We start from the raw sequence: 21,487 nt of genomic DNA on the forward strand, positions 1-21,487 counted from the left end.
TGTCTTGAGTTTACAATCATTTCTACAACTATTATGTTTTGTGATAGTGATAAGGCGCTTTTGGTAGTCATCCACAAGCTAAATTGCTGCAGTTCAGCTAAATGTGTTGCTTTTCCTGACATGGACTTGTTTCTTCAGCATTGTCCACACCTTTAAGTCAGGACTTTGGGAAGGCCATTCTAAAACCTTCATTCTAGCATCACATGGACAAAGATAAGACCCATCCAACCATCCATTTTCTACCGCTTGGTAGTCGCGGGGGGCGCTGGAGCCTATGTCAGCTGCATTCGGGCGGAAGGCGGGGTACACCCTGGACAAGTCGCCACCTCATCACAGGGCCAACACAGATAGACAACATTCACACACTAGGGACCATTTAGTGTTGCCAATCAACCTATCCCCAGGTGCATGTCTTTGGAGGTGGGAGGGGCCTATCCCCAGGTGCATGTCTTTGGAGGTGGGAGGGGCCTATCCCCAGGTGCATGTCTTTGGAGGTGGGAGGAAGCCGGAGTACCCGGAGGGAACCCACGCAGTCACGGGGAGAACATGCAAACTCCAAACAGAAAGATCCCGAGCCCGGGATTGAACTCAGGACCTTCGTATTGTGAGGCACATGCACTAACCCCTGTTCCACCGTGCTGCCCAAAGATAAGACCTTCCGGAGGAAAGTTCTGTGGTCAGATGAAACAAAAGTGGAGCTGTTTGGCCACAATACCCAGCAATATGTTTGGAGGAGAAAAGGTGAGGCCTTTAATCCCAGGAACACCATTCCTACAGTCAAGCGTGGTGGTGATAGTATTATGCTCTGGGCCTGTTTTGCTGCCAATGGAACTGCTGCTTTAAATGGGACAATGAAAAAGGAGGATTAGCTCCAAATTCTTCAGGACAAGCTAAAATCATCAGCCCGGAGGTTGGGTCTTGTTGGGTGTTCCAACAGGACAATGACCCCAAACACACCTCAAAAGTGATTTAATCTTCAAAATCAAAAACAGTATGTATACTTATGACCCAGCACATTTTCAGTAGACCCAGGATTTTTTCTAAGTGTCAAAGAGTCGGAAATGTTTTTGTCAAATAGTCAGGATTTTTTTCTAAGTGTCAAAAAATCGGAATTTTTTTTGTGAAAAAATCGGAGGTTTTTCAAGTGTCAAAAAATCTGGATTTTTTTGTCAAAATGTCGGGATTTTTTTCTAAGTGTCAAAAAGTCAGAATTTTTTTTTAAGTGTCAAAAAGTCTGAATTTTTTTCTAAGTGCCAAATAGTCTGAATTTTTTTGGTGAAAAAGTCTGGATTTTTTTCCAAGTGTCAAAGAGTCGGAAATGTTTTTGTCAAAAAGCCGGGATTTTTTCAAGTGTCAAAAAGTCGGGATTTTTTTGGGCAAAAAATTGGGATTTTTTCCACTTGTCAAAAAGTGGGACATTTTTTGGTCAAAAAGTCGGGATTTGAGTCGCTAGAGAAAAAGCGCTATATAAATATAATTCACTTCACTAATTCACACTACTTTTGACCCAGCGCATTTTCAGTAGACCCAGGATTTTTTCTAAGTGTCAAAGAGTCGGAAATGTTTTTGTCAAATAGTCGGGATTTTTTTCTAAGTGTCAAAAAATCTGGATTTTTTTCTAAGTGTCAAAAAATCGGGATTTTTTTCTAAGTGTCAAAAAATCTGAATTTTTTTTGTGAAAAAATCTGAATTTTTTTTGTGAAAAAATCGGGATTTTTTCAAGTGTCAAAAAATCTGGATTTTTTTGTCAAAATGTCGGGATTTTTTTGTAAGTGTCAAAAAGTCTGACTTTTTTTCTAAGTGTCAAAAAGTCTGACTTTTTTTCTAAGTGTCAAAAAGTTGGGATATTTTCCACTTGTCAAAAAGTGGGACATTTTTTGGTCAAAAAGTCGGGATTTGAGTCGCTAGAGAAAAAGCGCTATATAAATATAATTCACTTCACTAATTCACACTACTTTTGACCCAGCACATTTTCAGTAGACCCAGGATTTTTTCTAAGTGTCAAAGAGTCAGAAATGTTTTTGTCAAATAGTTGGGATTTTTTTCTAAGTGTCAGAAAATTGGAATTTTTTTTGTGAAAAAAATCGGGATTTTTTTCAAGTGTCAAAAAATCTGGATTTTTTCTTTAAAAATGTCGGGATTTTTTTCTAAGTGTCAAAAAATCTGGATTTTTTCTTTAAAAATGTCGGGATTTTTTTCTAAGTGTCAAAAAGTCTGATTTTTTTTCCAAGTGTCAAAAAGTCTGAATTTTTTTGGTGAATAAATCGGGATTTTTTTATTTATTTTTTTTTATTTTTATAATGTCCTGCCCAGCTTCTCGGGCAAATCATATAGCAGATGTAGATGCCCATATCGGCTGTTCAGATTTACTTTACAAAAGAGAAGTGTAGGATACTTCTCTTGTTGCCTTACTTGTATTTTGACTTTATTAAATGTATTTATATTATCATTTGGTGCAGCCGGGCCGGAGCAGGAGGGGATAGAAAGAGAGAAAAAGGAAGACAGAGGGGGGAATTGTGGGGACAAGAGGGGGATTTTTTTCTAAGTGCCAAATTGTCTGAATTTTTTTGGTGAAAAAGTCTGGATTTTTTTCCAAGTGTCAAAGAGTCGGAATTTTTTTTGTCAAAAAGTCGGAATTTTTTTGGTGAATAAGTCGGGATTTTTTTCTAAGTGCCAAATTGTCTGAATTTTTTTGGTGAAAAAGTCTGGATTTTTTTCCAAGTGTCAAAGAGTCTGAAATGTTTTTGTCAAATAGTCGGGATTTTTTTCTAAGTGTCAAAAAATCTGAATTTTTTTGTGAAAAAATCGGGTTTTTTTCAAGTGTCAAAAAATCGGGATTTTTTCAAGTGTCAAAAAATCGGGATTTTTTTGTCAAAATGTCGGGATTTTTTTTTAAATGTCAAAAAGTCAGAATTTTTTTTTAAGTGTCAAAAAGTCAGAATTTTTTTCTAAGTGCCAAATTGTCTGAATTTTTTTGGTGAAAAAGTCTGGATTTTTTTCCAAGTGTCAAAGAGTCTGAAATGTTTTTGTCAAATAGTCTGGATTTTTTTCTAAGTGTCAAAAAATCTGAATTTTTTTGTGAAAAAATCGGGTTTTTTTCAAGTGTCAAAAAATCGGGATTTTTTCAAGTGTCAAAAAATCGGGATTTTTTTATCAAAATGTCAGGATTTTTTTCTAAGTGTCAAAAAGTCAGAATTTTTTTTTAAGTGTCAAAAAGTCAGAATTTTTTTCTAGGTGCCAAATTGTCTGAATTTTTTTGGTGAAAAAGTCAGGATTTTTTTCTAAGTGTCAAAGAGTCGGAAATTTTTTTGTCAAAAAGTCGGGATTTTTTCAAGTGTCAAAAAGTCTGGGTTTTTTTTGTCAAAAAATTGGGATTTTTTCTAAGTGTCAAAAAGTTGTGATTTTTTCCACTTATCAAAAAGTGGGACATTTCTTGTCAAAAAGTCGGGACTTGAGTCGCTAGAGAAAAAGCGCTATATAAATATAATTCACTTCACAAATTCACACTACTTTTGACCCAGCACATTTGCTCACATTTTCAGTAGACACATAATAAATTCATAAAAGAAGCAAACTTCATGAATGTTTTTGTGAGCAACAAGTATGTGCTCCAATCACTACATCACAAAAAAATAAGAATGATTGTAAACTCCAGACAGCCATGACATGATGTTCTTTACAAGTGTACGTACACTTTTGACCTAATGTTATGAAAATGTTTGAATGGCTTACATCAAAGTAATATTTACTTCCGACGACTCTGCCTTGACTCTCACGTAGACAGTTTCTGGGACAATACAACCTGCAAAAAAAAATAAAAAAATAAAAAATGAATGAGGTCATCAGGTTGGCGAACACTGAGAGGTTACCTGGGGCAGTGTCGCACGGGCTTCTTAAAGGGACAGTACGACGCCACGGTGGTGTCACACGTCACCGCCTTGACTGGGAGGAAACAGTACAGCATATAAATACATGTACAACATGTACATTATACAAATAGTTCTTTCTGTAAACAAGGTTTCTTACTAGGAACCGACTCTATCTTGAAGGAATTGGCACTTCTGTTCTTCCTGTGACATTAAAACAATCATCAATGAGCATCATTTCCCACATTATGGCCTGACTGCAACACAGGGGTGGGTATTTACATTTACTCTGTTATATTTACTTGAATAACTTTTCGCATACTGTCAGAAAAAATTGTATGTAAATGATCCAAAAACTTTCCGTTCTCTGAGTTCCCAATGACTGTCTTTGTTGCACCAAGCAAAGGCTTGGAAAATTCCATTGTGTACGATGGGAGGAGACGGGAGGGGGTTATCTATTGTCATCGAAGACCTGCTCAAGCTGAATCCAGGACCACCCCAAGCCCGAGGCATCTTTTTCTTTTGTGTTAATGTGACCGAAAACAATTAACGTTTACATACTCCCCATTCCTTTAGAAACAGCTGTTGTTATGTAAACAGGGAAAATCCAAATAAAAAGAGGTGGCGTACAATCTTCCGCCAGAGCGTGGGTGACACTGTAAGAGGTTACAGTTTGACACGTTTCTCCTCAATTGAGCAAAATGTAATTCTGCCTCTGTTTGATTCCTTGCTTCTTGTCTTGTTTAATAGATGTCATCAGTGTTTGAACCTGACACATACAGTCTACTTGTCAGAGGAGTTTAATTGCAACATACTTTTGACTTTTGCTTGAGTATTTTTTGCAAAGAAGAAACACTCCTTGTTCTGGCTCCATAGGAGCCTTTTTGTTGTTATTGGAGTATTTAAATATGTTTAGCATCTTTCTTTTTTATATGCAAAGAGTTTTAAAATATTTCTTATGCTAAAGCCAAAACGTTTCTTTTAAATATTAAAAAAATATATATATACACCTTTATTTATAAAGTTCAACATTTACAGCGGGTTGTTAATGCAATAAAGTAATTATAGTAGAATGTAAAATACATATACAGTGGTGGTCAAAAGTGTACGTACACTTGTAAAGAACATCATGTCATGGCTGTCTTGAGTTTACAATCATTATTTTTTTTGTGATGTAGTGATTGGAGCACATACTTGTTGCTCACAACAAAACATTCATGAAGTTTGCTTCTTTTATGAATTTATTATGGCTCTACTGAAAATGGACAAAGATAAGACCTTCTGGAGGAAAGTTCTGTGGTCAGATGAAACAAAAGTGGAGCTGTTTGGCCACAATACCCAGCAATATGTTTGGAGGAGAAAAGGTGAGGCCTTTAATCCCAGGAACACCATGCCTACCGTCAAGCATGGTGGTGTAAGTATTATGCTCTGGGCCTGTTTTGCTCGGAGAGTAAATGGGACAATGAAAAAGGAGGATTAGCTCCAAATTGTTCAGGACAAGCTAAAATCATCAGCCCGGAGGTTGGGTCTTGGGCACAGTTGGGTGTTCCAACAGGGCAATGACCCCAAACACACCTCAAAAGTGGTCAAGGAATGGCTAAATCAGACTAGAATGAAGGTTTTAGAATGGCCTTCCCAAAGTCCTGACTTAAATGTGTGGACAATGCTGAAGAAACAAGTCCATGTCAGAAAAACAACACATTTTAGCTGAACTGCACCAATTTTGGAGGTAATCCTCCCATGTACTCTCTGTAAAGCAGCAGTTCCATTGGCAGCAAAACAGGCCCAGAGCATAATACTACCACCACCATGCTTGACGGTAGGAATGGTGTTCCTGGGATTAAAGGCCTCACCTTTTCTCCTCCAAACATATTGCTGGGTATTGTGGCCAAACAAGCTTCATTTTTGTTTCATCTGACCACAGAACTTTCCTCCATAAGGTCTTATCTTTGTCAGGTCCCATTTTCAGTAGAGCCATAATAAATTCATAAAAGAAGCAAACTTCATGAATGTTTTTTGTGACCAACAAGTATGTGCTCCAATCACTACATCACAAAAAAATAAGAGTTGTAGAAATGATTGGAAACTCAAGACAGCCATGACGTTCTTTACAAGTGTACGTACACTTTTGATCGTGACTGTATAGTTATATGCTCACACAAGTTCTGTAAATAGCCTAAATTTGGAGCATAGCATCATATTTTTCACAGCTTTTTGTTTTTTAGCGGTAGACAGCGTTTTAAAGTAAAGTTATAACTCTTTTTTTAAAACCAAAATGGGGTTTACTTCCGGTCCTTGTGACGTCACGTATGAGTCACTTCCGGTTTTACGGAGACGCCCGAGATTGGTTCTACTAGCAGCGTTTTTCACTTCTAAAGCCTGTAAGTTCACTTTGTACAATTAAATGGTTGTTTGTTTTACAACAATGTGATTGTACAAGTTTAAATACGACGTTTGTAATGCGTGCTGTATTCATGTTCACATTAAGCTAGCTAACGAGTAGCTAGTTAGCGTTAGCATGCTAGTTTGTGTGACTCGATGTGTTTACATATTGTTACATAAATGAATATTGTATTTAATTTTAGTAATGTGTCTACTTTGTTATTGAGTTTCATTCAGATCGCTACGTTTATTTATAATATATTGAGACAACTTATTGGCTGTTACAGAGACTTCTTCCAGCCGGCACTGTCACGTGACTCTGTTCGACCAATCAGAGGTAAGCGCTGGGGAACTCTAACTCCAATTCACCAATCAAACGGTGTCTGGCAGTCACGTGACCGAACTGTCAGCCCCACTGTAAAAAGCGACACCTTAATGTTTACTTAAAAACTATGAAAACAAACATTTCTATCATCATCTGTCTCAGTAGAAGTTTAGGCCTACAATAATTCCGCTTCCAATTAAAAACAAAACACATTGCGGTAAGTTGTATTTTGTTATGTTACGGCCTTATTCCAAAATGGTAAAACTATGGCATAAGAGGTGTTTCACAACAGTGGTTAGTTAAGTAGTTATTTAAGTAATAGATCTCAATATGTGGAAATTAATACGACTAAATCACAGCCAAGAAGAGTGACTTGTGGCTCGGTATTGGGACCTAAGTTATTCATACTTTATTTAAAGGATATTTTTTCAGTATGTAATAAATTGAAATGTATTATGTTTGCAGATGATGCAAATGTACACTGCAAAAAGTCAGTGTTCAAAAACACGAAAAAAACATACAAAAATTAGTGGTATTTTATTTGAACTAAGCAACAATTATCTGCCAATAGAACAAGAAAATTTGGCTTGTCAAGACTTTCCAAAACAAGTAAAATTAGCTAACCTCAATGAACCCAAAAATTACTTAAAATAAGTATATTCTCACTAATAACAAGTGCACTTTTCTTGATAGAAAAAAAATTAGACCTTTTTGCTCATTATGTTGAAAAATATTCTTAAATGAAGTAAATGCTAGTGCCATTATCTTGACATAATGATATGCGCTCGGCATTACATTTCTTGAAACCAGCAAACTTATACTAAAAACAAATTTATTGTTCTTAATGGAAAGGCAACAAGGCAACCACTTGTTACTCTCGGGGTCTCCTAGCCGCTCAGGCAAATCATATTGTCTAAAAATGCATTTTTCCATCGATAACATGACATCATCGCGCCAAGTGCGTGCTCTTTCAGTCAATTAGTGCGCATACAGCTCCGGCCAAACATTTTTTAATTGTAATTTTGAATAATTTATCTGAATGTGCATGAACTATTTCTGTTCAAAATTGTTAGAAATGTCACATGTGAAATGTTTTTTTTTTCATGCTTGAAGTAAGAAATGATTACTTTAAAAAAGTAGTTTTCTACTTGTGAGTGTTGATGACACAGCTTTGCAACAGTTGATATTCTAGTTTCAAGCATGTTTTAATCAATATAGCTCATCAAATCTCAGCAACAAGCTGTAATATCTTACTGACATCATTTAGGTCCAAAACACTTAAAACAAGTAAAACACTCTAACATAAAATCTGCTTAGTGAGAAGAATGATCTTATCAGACAGTAAATAAGCAAATATCACCCTTATTTGACATATTTTTGCAGTATATATCTTTCAGGAGAAGACTTGAAGGAAGTGTTGAGGATAATAGAGGTTGAGCTAAAAAATGGTTTGATATTAATAAGTTATAATTAAATGATAAGAAAACTAAATTAATGGTGTTTAGTGGTGCAAGGACAAATTGTGAAACAAAATTAAATCAAGTGGAAATTGATAGAGTATATGAAACTAAGTTCTTGGGAATAATAATTGATCATAAATTACGGTATGTTGAATATATAAAGGGAAAAATATCCAAATCCATTGCTATTCGTTATAAAGTAAGACACATGCTGAATAAGAAATGTCTGCATAAGTTATATTAGTCTTTTATTTTTCCATATCTAACATATTGTGTTGAAGTTTGGGGAAATGTTTATAAAACAAACATAGACCCGATAATTAAACTTCAAAAAAAGGTACCGTATTTTTCGGACTATAAGTCACAGTTTTATTCATAGTTTGGCCGGGGGTGCGACTTATACTCAGGAGCGACTTATGTGTGAAATGATTAACACATTGGCGTAAAATAACAAATAATATTATTGATCTCATTCACGTAAGAGACTAGACGTATAAGATTTCATGGGATTTAGCGATTAGGAGTGACAGATTGTTTGGTAAACGTATAGCATATTCTATATGTTATAGTTATTTAAATGACTCTTACCATAATATGTGAGGTTAACATAGCAGTTGGTTATTTATGCCTCATATAACGTACACTTATTCAGCCTGTTGTTCACTATTCTTTAGACATTTTAAATTGCCTTTCAAATGTCTATTCTTGCTGTTGGCTTTTATCAAATACATTTCCCCCAAAAATGCGACTTGTACTCCAGTGCGACTTTTATATGTTTTTTTCCTTCTTTATTATGCATTTTCGGCAGGTGCGACTTATACTCCGGAGCGACTTATACTCCGAAAAATACGGTAATTAGAATAATACACCAAGCGTGCTACTATGAAACTACCAATCCATTATTCGTAAGTTCTAATATGTTAAAATGTTCAGATATTGTGTTTTTAAAAACAATGGAAATGGTGTTTCGAGTAAAGAACAACAGCCTTCCAGCTTGTATTGTTAGGTTTTTTAAATTAAGAGGAGAAAACTATCATTTACGGGGGTGTTGATTTTTGAAATATGTAAAGTAAGAAGAAATATAAAATACAAATGTATTTCAGTTTTAGGAGTTAAATGGTGGAACAAGCTCAGTGATGAGTTCTTTAAGGTTTAAGAAAGCCTTAAAAGGTGAAATAATGGAAAATTATAAAATATATCAACGATTACTTTCATCCCATTGATTTTTTTAACGTTGATGTTCCAGGCAATCTAATTTTTAGTGAATGTATAGGCGAGGCAAGTATAAGCCTAGGCTTCAGCCTATTCCTTTTTATTTTTGTGTGTGTATGATTGTTAATATGTATAATCTGCTGTTAAATTGATCACACAAAATGGTTGATTATATGACCCAAATAAACTCATTTCATTTAAAAATTTGATTAAAAAAAAGTTTTCTCCTAAAGATTCTACACACAATACCAGAGGTGGGACCAAGTCATTGCTTTGCAAGTCACAAGTAAGTCTCAAGTCTTTGCCCTCAAGTCTCGAGTCAAGTCCCGAGTCAAGACAGGCAAGTCCCGAGTCAAGTCCAAAGTCAAGACTGGAAAGTCTCAAGTCAAGTCCCAAGTCCTGCATTTTGAGTTTCGAGTCCTTTCAAGTCCTTTTAACCACAGACTAATATATTTACACAGATTGTTTATGCTTTTAAAACGCTGTATTTATTTATTAAAACAAGTGCATTTGAAATTGCATGAAAAAAATAGTGCTGACATTGCACTTCATAATAGTACTATTAACCAGTCATTTTAAACATTTAACTCATTCCTTTACAGAATAAACACATTTGCAAAAACAAGTGCAACTGTACTTATTTGCACAAACGTGTTAACATTGTATTTCCATGGCATATTGCATTGTAACTAGTTCCACAGCAGTTTCTATCCCGTTCTTACCTTATCTCATTGATCTCATCTCATACTGTATGTGTGTTTATGTGTGCATACACATGAAAAACATAACAAAAACATGAACAAAACAATGAACAGAGTTGTACTTTTTAGATGTCAGGGCCCTATGCAATATGTACACATATTCTTAATATAGTATACATTTTAACTGACCTTTATTTGACTATGTTTGTCTTTTTGTAGGTGGCTAAAATATGCGGTGCTGCTGACCGCCGTCTAACGTTACGTTACTGTGTGTGATACATTGACTAATGTAACGTTAAGTATAGGTACCTCATGCAACCCTGCTTTAAAAAAATCACTAGACAAAAAGTATGAATAAGGTAGCGAACTGCAGTGGACGCAACAGATTGCTGTGTTTGCAATGACGTTATAACCATAGACATCTTATAAGTAGACGCAGCATTGGTTGCTGAGACGCGAGCAATTTGGCCGCCATCTTGAAGTGGTGATGAGGAGCCGGCGAGCAGCCTAAACTGACAGTTGACAGGTAGAAAACAAAGATGGTGTTCAGCGTTTTCCTACTCAAATGAGCGGACTGTTGAAAATAGGAATCGGGGGATTACTTTTCACAAGTAAGATTTAACATTAATGTACTATTGGTTGTAATTTATGAAAATAATATTATCACAGAGTTGAGAAGGAGCAAAGATCTTCAATATTTTTATGTGAAAATCACAAAGAAATCTTCTGGGGGAGGATGACGCCCCTGGGGGCGGCATGGCGTAATGGGTAGAGCGGCCTTGCCAGAAACCTGAGGGTTGCAGGTTCGCTCCCCGCCTCTTACCATCCAAAAAAAAATCGCTGCCGTTGTGTCCTTGGGCAGGACACTTCACCCTTTCCCCCGGTGCCGCTCACACCGGAGAATGAATGATGAATGAATGAGTTGTAAAAATGAATGATGGGTTCTCACTTCTCTGTGAAGCGCTTTGAGTGTCTAGAAAAGCGCTATATAAATCTAATCCATTATTATTATTATTACAAGGGTTTGGTTTACAAACTTTCAGCCCCACCTAAAACACAATTCACCAGCCGCCACTGATTATAATGCATTCTCATTTTAGGCAAAATATAAGACAATACTTTCTTATCAGTATAATTGTAACCAGGAATAAGTCTTCAAGTAACAATATTCAAATACTAACATTGTTGGATAAGACAGAATTTGGTTTTATTCTGAATCTAGTGAAACAAATTGGTGGTTTTAGCTGATATAAAGATTTTCAGGTGTTTATATATGTTTATGATGAAGTTTTTGGCAGACGCTTTTATCCAAAGCGACATACATAAAAAATACATATAAAACAATCACTGTAAACATGATCATTTAAGGGAAGAATGTAATACAAAATATCAATACAAAGTGTCAAGACAGAATAAACTCTCTGCTGCTGCAGCAACAGAGATACAGTCTGTAAGATATATAGATATCTCATGTATTCATACATTGTTTATGTAGGATATATGCATGTATATATAACCTAATCATATTGTTTCTTCCATTTAAAAATAGCTGACCGTTTTTTTCCCCTTTCTCTGGGATTATATTCCCAATTTTGATCTGGGACGTCTGGTCACTTATAGCGTATAAGAATATTATATTACTGTTAAGCAAACTATGAATAATAAAACACGCCAAACGTGTCCTTTATCATAGCTACATATATAACAAAAAAACGCGTGAAAATGAGTGGTATTCAATGAGGTAAAATGAATTAAATGCGCTGACAGTTCATTGCTCCTGCCAAATGAATTGCACTGAGTGGAGCGGATCACCACTCCAAGATGGCGGTCCCGCGTCTCGTCTGCGCCTGTAGGCAGTAGCGCTCCATGCTGCGTACCCTTAGAAGATGTCTATGGTTATAACGTTAGCAGTGAGTTTCCAGCCTCAGTGATTTAACTACACAGCAAATAAAAGTTACGTTACTTAGCCAATAAACGTTAGCTTACATTCAAAACTTACCCTTTGTGCAACTTCAAATGTCGAACGAAGTTGGAAGTTGTTGCGTCTCCGTCTGTAATATTCGAACTGCGTGATTTGCATACAGTAATTCGTTTTTTGTTGACCAAGTCGTAGTTTTAATACCCGAACGAAATTAACTTTGGCATAATTGTTTCTCACTGCCGCATTGTTTGACAATTCTTCTTCATTGGTTGTCCTGCAATTTGATTGGATGAATGCTGTGGGATGAAAACAACGTAGATCTAATTTGATTAGCTGTTTTATTGAGAGCACACACGCTGACAGGAACAACAGAGTAACACGCTGATAGACACAGACGAAGAAAATGAAAAATACGGGGCGGCGCGCTCCCAAATAACTTTTTAAGCTTTGGGTTTTGGGGAAAGTAGCAAGTCATGTCAAGTCAAAAGGCTCAAGTCCAAGTGAAGTCACAAGTCATTGATGTTAAAGTCTAAGTCGAGTTGCAAGTCTCTTTACATTTTGTCAAGTCGAGTCTAAAGTCATCAAATTGATGACTCGAGTCTGACTCGAGTCCAAGTCATGTGACTCGAGTCCACACCTCTGCACAATACCCCATAATTACAATGAGAAAAGCTTTTTTTTTTAATTTTGCAAATTTGTTAAAAAATAAATTGTGACCCCGGGGAACTTGCTTTATCAGTATCTTGCTCAAACCCTTTCGAAAAGCTGCGCACCACAAAACGTGCTTGTTGTAAACAATAATCCTGATTCCCTCATTTTTATTTACAAATAAAAATAATCACAAATGTTTTTAGTAATGTTTGTTTTGTAGGTTAGTGTGTTTTTTTCCCTATGTGTATTATTTATTGAGTTTATTCTTGTTTTCCGTCAGTCAAAAATGTTTTATTTTTTTAGTTCAGGCAAATTGATGCACTTTACATTTTTCTGTTACAGAGTAATAAAACAATGTTAATAAAGTTATTATTTGTTGTAAGTTGACCTGTTTTAGTTTTTTTTAATGTTAAGAAGGACACAATGTTATGTAAAGGTGTACTCGTGACAATTTGATAGACGAATGATACGATTTTTAGTCGCGGCTTACAGTTATAGTCCTTATGGCTAGAAAGGGGGCGTAACAAAAAATAATTGAGGAATACTCTTAGGGCTACTCTATCCACCTCTGCTGCAACACCCGAAAACAAGTTAGTCGACTTTAGACAGAAAATACAAGTTCCTACCCAATCGACTGAATTCCATTCTTGTATGATTTGGAGAAGTGTTGTTTTCTACCAAGTCGGGTAACATCCAGCCATCCTCCATCGTTGTCAATCACGCCCGCATGCAGCGCCGCGCCACACACACTGGATTGCTGGGTCAGAAAATACACTGCCACTTTCAAAAAGGTCCAACCGATGTTCCTTCACATGCTCGACGCTCACTAAGGTTACATGCTCTTGGAAAAAAATGGAAATGATCGCATGAATAGGGTTAAAACCAACTTTTTGAAACGCATGTTAACACCTAACTAAACACCCTGGAGTTTCAACCTATATTCAATTAAATAGACTGCAAATACAAGATATTTAACGTTCCAACTGGTAAACTGTTATTTTTTGCAAATATTAGCTCATTTGGAATTTGATGTCTCAAAAAAAGCTGGCACAAGTGGCAAAAAAGACTGAGAAAGTTGAGGAATGCTCATCAAAGAGTTATTCGGAACAACCCACAGGTGAACAGGCTAATTGGGAACAGGTGGGTGCCATGATTGGGTATAAAAGCAGCTTCCATGAAATGCTCAGTCATTCACAAACAAGGACGGGGCGAGGGTCACCACTTTGTCAACAAATGCCTGAGCAAATTGTTTAAGAACAACATTTCTCAAGGAATTTAGGGATTTCACCATCTACGCTCCGTAATATCATCAAAAGGTTGAGAGAATGTGGAGAAATCACTGCACGTAAGCCATGATATTACACACCTTGGATCCCTCAGGCGCTACTGCATCAAAAAGCCACATCAGTGTGTAAAGGATATCACCACATGGGCTCAGGAACACTTCAGAAAACCACTGTCCGTAATTACAGTTGGTCATTACATCTGTAAGTGCAAGTTAAAACTCTACTATGCAAAGCCGAAGCCATTTATCAACAACACCCAGAAACGCTTCGCTGGGCCTGAGCTCATCTAAGATGGACTGATGCAAAGTGGAAAAGTGTTCTGTGGTCTGACGAGTCCACATTTCAAATTGTTTTAGGAAACTGGACGTCGTGTCCTCCGGACCAAAGAGGAAAATAACCATCCGGATTGTTCTAGGGTGAAAGTGTAAAAGGCAGCATGTGTGATGGTATGGGGGTGTATTAGTGCCCAAGTCATGGGTAACTTACACATCTGTGAAGGCACCATTAATGCTGAAAGGTACATGGATATACTATATTGCCAAAAGTATTTAGCGAGCCATCCAAATGATGAGAATCACTAATCACTAATCACAGGTGTATCAAATCAAGCACTTAGGCATGGAGACTGTTTCTACAAACATTTGTGAAAGAATGGGCCGCTCTCAGTGATTTCCAGCGTGGAACTGTCACAGGATGCCACCTGTGCAACAAATCCAGTCGCTCCTAAATATTCTAAAGTCAACTTTATTCTAAGAAAAGTGAAGAGTTTGGGAACAACAGCAACTCAGCCACCAGGTAAACTGACAGAGAGGTCAGCATAGTGCAAAGACTTTCTGCACAGTCACTTGCTACACAGCTCCAAACTTCATGTCACCTTCCAATTAGCCCACGTGCAGTACGCAGAGAGCTTCACGCAATGGCTTTCCATGGCCGAGCAGCTGCATCTAAGCCGTACATCACCAAGTCCAGTGCAAAGCGTGGGATGCAGTGGTGTAAAGGACATCACCACTGGACTCTAGAGCAGTGGAGACGCCTTCTCTGGACTGATGAATCACACTTTTACATCTGGCAATCTGATGGAGCAGTCTGGCTTTGGAGGTTGCCAGGACAACGCTACATTTCGGACTGCATTGTGCCGAGTGTGACATTTGGTGGAGGAGGAATTATGGTGTGGGGGTGTTTTTCAGGAGTTAGTTCTTTGAATGCTCCAGGATACCAAAAACATTTTTTGGACAGTTCCATGCTCCCAACCTGGTGGGAACAGTTTGGAGCGGGGCCCCTTCCTCTTCCAACATGACTGTGCACCAGTGCACAAAGCAAGGTCCATAAAGACATGGATGACAGAGTCTGGGTGTGGATGAACTTGACTGGCCTGCACAGAGTCCTGACCTGGGGATGAATTAGAACGGAGACTGAGAGCCAGGCCTTCTCGTGTGTGACCTCACCAATGCGCCTTTTGGAAGAATGGTGGGAAATTGCTATAAACACACTCGGCAACCTTGTGGACAGCCTTCCCAGAAGAGTTGAAGCTGTAATAGCTGCAAAAGGTAATATTGAAGCCTATGGGTTAGGACTGGTATGGCACTTCAAGTTCATATGTGAGTCAAGGCAGGTGGCCAAATACTTTTGGCAATATAGTGTATGTATATTAGTTACTTAACATGCAGTCAAAGTCAAAAAGATGGTGGACGTCTGCTGGAGAGGACACTTTTTAGCCATAAGAAGACCGCGGCGGACCAAGGACTTGATGACTTGGTTAAAGGGGTTCCACTGTACAATACAAGGATTGCATCATCGTTGGCCATCATTTACCATGTCGTAAAATGTGCTCCCAACCACTTTTCCATGTGCGTGAAGGCAGCCGGGTGGACACTCGTATCTAGGCAGTAAACACAGTCAAGTGTTGTAGAAATGCAGTGCTTAGTGATCAGAGGGACCAGTACTAGATGAACGTACCTGTTGCAGGTTGTACCTTTGCAGCGATCTCTCAGCTTGGTGTCACAGTCCACCTGCTGGGCTGTAAGAAGAACACGCCTGAGAGTTCATCATGTTCACAACATGGAACACTGTAAGGAACATTCCTTACACATCTGCTCAGTGCTGACCACTCGGTTCCTGTCAACGTCCTCTGAGGGTTGTGAGGGCTTTGGCGTCTGGGCCCTGGGTTGGGGCTCCCTCTCTCTCACGGCATCCGGTTCGGGTTCAATGTAGTTGGTCTCCTCGGTCTCCGGAGCAGGACGCCTCTCGACACCTCCGTCTGACAATATCAGTACCGTGTCATGTTGGACTTTTGTCACTGAAGTACAATTCTATATGAAAAGTTGATGTTGCTGTTTGGACACGTAACAATATGGAACACACGGAAATGTACAGTGGTGGTCAAAAGTGTACGTACACTTGTAAAGAACATCATGTCATGGCTGTCTTGAGTTTACAATCATTCTTATTTTTTTGTGATGTAGTGATTGGAGCACATACTTGTTGGTCACAAAAAAACATTCATGAAGTTTGCTTCTTTTATGAATTTATTATGGCTCTACTGAAAATGTGAGGGTCAAAAGTATACATACAGCAATGTTAATATTTGCTTACATGTCCCTTGGCAAGTTTACCTGCAATAAAGCGCTTTTGGTAGCCATCCACAAGCTTCTGCTTGACCACTTGACCACTAAATTGCTGCAGTTCAGCTAAATGTGTTGCTTTTCTGACATGGACTTGTTTCTTCAGCATTGTCCACACCTTTAAGTCAGGACTTTGGGAAGGCCATTCTAAAACCTTCATTCTAGCCTGATTTAGCCATTCCTTTACCACTTTTGAGGTGTGTTTGGGGTAGGGATGATGTTTGATAAGAAATTATCCAGTTCGAGCCTATTATCAAATCCTCTTATCGAACCAATTCTCTTATGGAGTCCAGATAGGTTGTTGTATATGGAAAAAAACACACAATATTTGGTTTAACAAAAGCTCACTTTTATTATATAAGAAAAAAATCAAATCTAATAAATAAATATTGACTGTTACCCCCTAACAAAATAAAATGAAAAAAATAAATATTGACTGTTGTTACCCAAAGTATATTAAGTGGGATTTTTAAGCAAAACAAATATATACAGTAACACAGAAACAAACTGTCTCTGTGATCACTATAGGTGTATAAATAATAATATAGTGTTAAATATAATCAGTCCCTTGGGCACAAAACTGAAAATAATACAGCTCTCCAAAAAGTGCACTTCTGCTGCTATTTGACATAACTGTTTGTTATGATGCTTTGACATTTTTGCACTTTATTTCTTTATTGAAAGAAAATTCTATGAAGAGAAAAGTTGTTTGCAAATGTGGTTACAATGCTAAAAAATGACAAGTTAAAGCTAAAAAAAGAAATACACTTTATTGAGTTAACATTATTTCTTTATAGGGGGAAACATGTTATGAGCTAGAGAATATAACAACTACACTACCCAGCATGCAACGGGAGTTACAAGCATGCACGGTAGCCCCGAAAAGTGTTGTTGCATGTGCCACCCGGCAGCTAAGAATGAGGTTATGAGCACGCTGTGAAAGTAAACGTCAAGAAGTCAGCCAACACGCCTCGTCTGCATTATTTATAATTAGACAGACAACACATATACAGTGTGATTTTGTAGCGTTTACAAGGAAAGAAAAACAAAAGTTAAAAAAGGGAGATGTGTTGTATATATATGTATGTGCTGCAGTGTTGTATATATATGTATGTGCTGCAGTGTTGTAAATATATGTATGTGCTGCAGTGTTGTATATATATGTATGTGCTGCGGTGTTGTATATATATGTATGTGCTGCAGTGTTGTATATATATATGTATGTGCTGCAGTGTTGTATATATATGTATGTGCTGCAGTGTTGTATATATATGTATGTGCTGCAGTGTTGTATATATATGTATGTGCTGCAGTGTTGTATATATATGTATGTGCTGCAGTGTTGTATATATATGTATGTGCTGCAGTGTTGTATATATATGTATGTGCTGCAGTGTTGTATATATATGTATGTGCTGCAGTGTTGTATATATATGTATGTGCTGCGGTGTTGTATATATATGTATGTGCTGCAGTGTTGTATATATATATATGTATGTGCTGCAGTGTTGTATATATATGTATGTGCTGCAGTGTTGTATATATATGTATGTGCTGCAGTGTTGTATATATATGTATGTGCTGCAGTGTTGTATATATATGTATGTGCTGCAGTGTTGTATATATATGTATGTGCTGCGGTGTTGTATATATATGTATGTGCTGCAGTGTTGTATATATATGTATGTGCTGCGGTGTTGTATATATATGTATGTGCTGCAGTGTTGTATATATATGTATGTGCTGCAGTGTTGTATATATATGTATGTGCTGCAGTGTTGTATATATATGTATGTGCTGCAGTGTTGTATATATATGTATGTGCTGCAGTGTTGTATATATATGTATGTGCTGCAGTGTTGTATATATATGTATGTGCTGCAGTGTTGTATATATATGTATGTGCTGCAGTGTTGTATATATATGTATGTGCTGCGGTTGTTTTAAGAAGGTTGCTACAGCTGCCGTAAAGGAGGTGCGTTGCTAGCCTGGTTGCTATGTTTCCGCTTGGTGGTAAAAGTGTTGGTCATGTGTTTGTAGTCTGCTCAAATCTCTCAGTAAAGTTATTCATTGGATTATACCTTTTTGTTTTGAACTTTATTACACCTTGGAGCGCTTTTTCCCGTCCATTGTTTTCCTGCTTTCGCTATCTGCGCCTAATGACGGAGCTACGTGACGTCATTTCTTGTGATGTCCCACGGGGCATTTCTGGTCGGGACGGGATTCGAATAAAGAATCAACTCTTTTTCTTTACTATAGTGGTCTCGATAACGGGTACCGGTTCTCAAAAAGGGATTTGAGTCCGAGGACTCAGTTCTTTTCTTATCGAACAACCGGGAAAACCGGTTTCGAGTATCATCCCTAGTTTGGGGTCATTGTCCTGTTGGAACACCCAACTGCGCCCAAGACCCAACCTCCGGGCTGATGATTTTAGCTTGTCCTGAAGAATTTGGAGCTAATCCTCCTTTTTCATTGTCCCATTTACTTTCCGAGCAAAACAGGCCCAGAGCATAATACTACCACCACCATGCTTGACGGTAGGAAGGGTGTTCCTGGGATTAAAGGCCTCACCTTTTCTCCTCCAAACATATTGCTGGGTATTGTGGCCAAACAGCTCCATTTTTGTTTCATCCGCCATCACATGGACAAAGATAAGACCTTCTGGAGCAGACCTGGGCAAATTAAGGCCCGGGGGCAGCATGCGGCCCGTTGAGCTTTTCAATCTGGCCCGCCGGACATTCGTAAATAATTGTTTTAGATGTTTAAGATGTAAAATGTAGCTGCCACTATGATGTGCACTCATGTTTTATAATGACCCTAAGTCTTCAACTGTACTAAGTCTTTCAATGCTTGGAATCTGCATCATATACTAGTTACTATGGTCATCTAATTAGTTACTATGGTCATCTAATTAGTTACTTTGGTCACTATGAGATATCTCAGATTGTAGGTGTTTTTTTGTTTTTTTACCATTCGCGTTCATATTTTACTATGTTTGTTGCATTTTGTTGGTTGTGTTTCGGTTGATTGTAAAATATGTTGTCAATATTCAGTGTTTTATCCTTCATAGTTAATATTGTAAATCCCACATTCTTTATTTTCATGTACATTCTGGGTTTCTCATTCAGTAAAAAAATTTCAAATTCCATTCCGTTTTTTAAGGCGCTCTGTCATAACGTTTTTAGCTTCCAATCATTATTGTGAGGTCTTGTAATAGTGTTCCTAAAAATAGATATACCGGCCCCCAGACACACTTTTTTTATCTAAATCTGGCCTCCCGGGTCAAATAATTGCCCAGGCCTGTTCTGGAGGAAAGTTCTGTGGTCAGATGTGATTTAAAGGTGTGGACAATGCTGAAGAAACAAGTCCATGTCAGAAAAGCAACACATTTAGCTGAACTGCACCAATTTTGTCAAGAGTAGTGGTCAAAAATTCAAGCAGAAGCTTGTGGATGGCTACCAAAAGTGCCTTATTGCAGGTAAACTTGCCAAGGGACATGTAAGCAAATATTAACATTGCTGTATGTATACTTTTGACCCTCACATTTTCAGTAGAGCCATAATAAATTCATAAAAGAAGCAAACTTCATGAATGTTTTTTGTGACCAACAAGTGCAGAAATGATTGGAAACTCTTGATCATGACTGTACATACATATATATATATATATATATATATATATATATATATATATATATATATATATATATATATATATATATATATATATATATATATATATATATATATATATATATATATTCCCCCCCAATGCGGGGAGGCTCTTAGTGCCAACAGTATATGTTTACTGTGTGTATAATCTGAGTTCATTGTTTGGTTTTGAACATTGGACTACTGACTTTGAGTGGATAGTTGGATTGTGATGGAAAAAAACAAATACAATAAAAAACATTTCCTTTGCAGAATGCAGTTTTGGAGGTGAGACAGAAAGTGTGTGCAGGCACCTTTGTAGCAGAGATTGTCTCTGCAGCCTCCAGCGTAACTGGCTGGACATGCGGAACAAGGAGCGCCATATTTGTAGGGCGCATGACCCCACCAGTTTCCACTGAAAGGAAAAAAAGGGAAAAGCAAGAAGGTGACACAGTTTGAAGATACTCATAACCGCTGAAAGAATGTATAATTTTTAAATTCCAAAACCTACGGTGGGGAGTAGTTGCAGACCAGATAGACGGCTTTAGTCCAGATCATCCCCCACACGTTCATGTTGTAACACACGTTGATGGCACAGCCAATACGATTGCTGGTGGCCCACACCAGCTACAACACAAACACCTCTTTGGCTTACATTCATCAACGCTTCAGTGTTTACTTGTCTGCAAAAATGATTTTTTCGATTCAACACGATTCTCAATTCAAAAACAATATTTTCCCGATTGAAAAGGATTGTCTATTCATTCAATACATAGATTTCAGCAGGATCTACCCCAGTCTGCTGACATGCAAGCAGAGTAAAAAGCTTTTATAATTGTAAAGGACAATGTTTTATCAACTGATTGCAATAATGTAAATTAGTTTTAACTATTAAATGAAGCAAAAATATGACTTATTTTATCTTTGTGAAAATATTGGACACAGTGTGTTGTCAAGCTTATGAGATGCGATGCAAGTGTAATCCACTGTGACACTATTGTTCTTTTTTTATTTGAATAAATGTCTAATGATAATGTCAATGAGGGGTTTTTAATCACTGCTATGTTGAAATTGTAACTAATATTGATACTGTTGTTGATAATATTCATTTTTGTTTCACTACTTTTGCTTTGTTGTGTGTGGTGTTTGTGTCTCCTCTCAATTGCTCTGTTTATTGCACTTCTGAGTGTTGCTGGCTCGGCTTTGCTTTTGGAATTGGATTGCATTGTTATGGTATTGCTGTGTATTGTTTTGTTGCATTGATTAATAAAAAAGATAGATTTTAAAAAAATGAGAATCGATTCTGAATCGCACAACGTGAGAATCGCGATTCGAATTCGAATCGATTTTTTCCCACACCCCTAATATATACACTACCGTTCAAAAGTTTGGGGTCACATTAAAATGTCCTT

At 37.4% G+C, this 21,487-nt stretch overlaps 1 protein-coding gene and 1 long non-coding RNA gene across 3 annotated transcripts in view; one reads left to right on the forward strand and one right to left on the reverse strand.

Annotated features, from left to right (window-relative positions):
* Positions 1-21,487, reverse strand: part of crispld1b (cysteine-rich secretory protein LCCL domain containing 1b) — a 45,736-nt gene that overhangs the window by 4,605 nt on the left and 19,644 nt on the right. For both annotated transcript variants that reach the window (XM_062070392.1, XM_062070391.1), the window contains 9 exons: positions 20,587-20,702; positions 20,390-20,490; positions 15,891-16,061; positions 15,761-15,821; positions 15,617-15,683; positions 13,145-13,275; positions 4,027-4,070; positions 3,870-3,942; positions 3,733-3,802 (listed from right to left, as the gene is read on the reverse strand). In XM_062070392.1, the coding sequence (XP_061926376.1) occupies positions 3,733-3,802; positions 3,870-3,942; positions 4,027-4,070; positions 13,145-13,275; positions 15,617-15,683; positions 15,761-15,821; positions 15,891-16,061; positions 20,390-20,490; positions 20,587-20,702 (834 nt within the window). The remainder of the gene's footprint in view (positions 1-3,732; positions 3,803-3,869; positions 3,943-4,026; positions 4,071-13,144; positions 13,276-15,616; positions 15,684-15,760; positions 15,822-15,890; positions 16,062-20,389; positions 20,491-20,586; positions 20,703-21,487) is intronic.
* The window catches only part of LOC133665168 (uncharacterized), a 30,881-nt gene continuing 15,562 nt past the window's right edge, over positions 6,169-21,487 (forward strand). Inside the window, exons 1-3 of the long non-coding RNA XR_009828709.1 lie at positions 6,169-6,247; positions 6,536-6,585; positions 20,349-20,520. This is a non-coding gene — a long non-coding RNA (uncharacterized LOC133665168). The remainder of the gene's footprint in view (positions 6,248-6,535; positions 6,586-20,348; positions 20,521-21,487) is intronic.

Source organism: Entelurus aequoreus, linkage group LG14, assembly GCF_033978785.1.
Source record: "Entelurus aequoreus isolate RoL-2023_Sb linkage group LG14, RoL_Eaeq_v1.1, whole genome shotgun sequence".
NCBI classification, from domain to species: Eukaryota; Metazoa; Chordata; class Actinopteri; order Syngnathiformes; family Syngnathidae; genus Entelurus; species Entelurus aequoreus.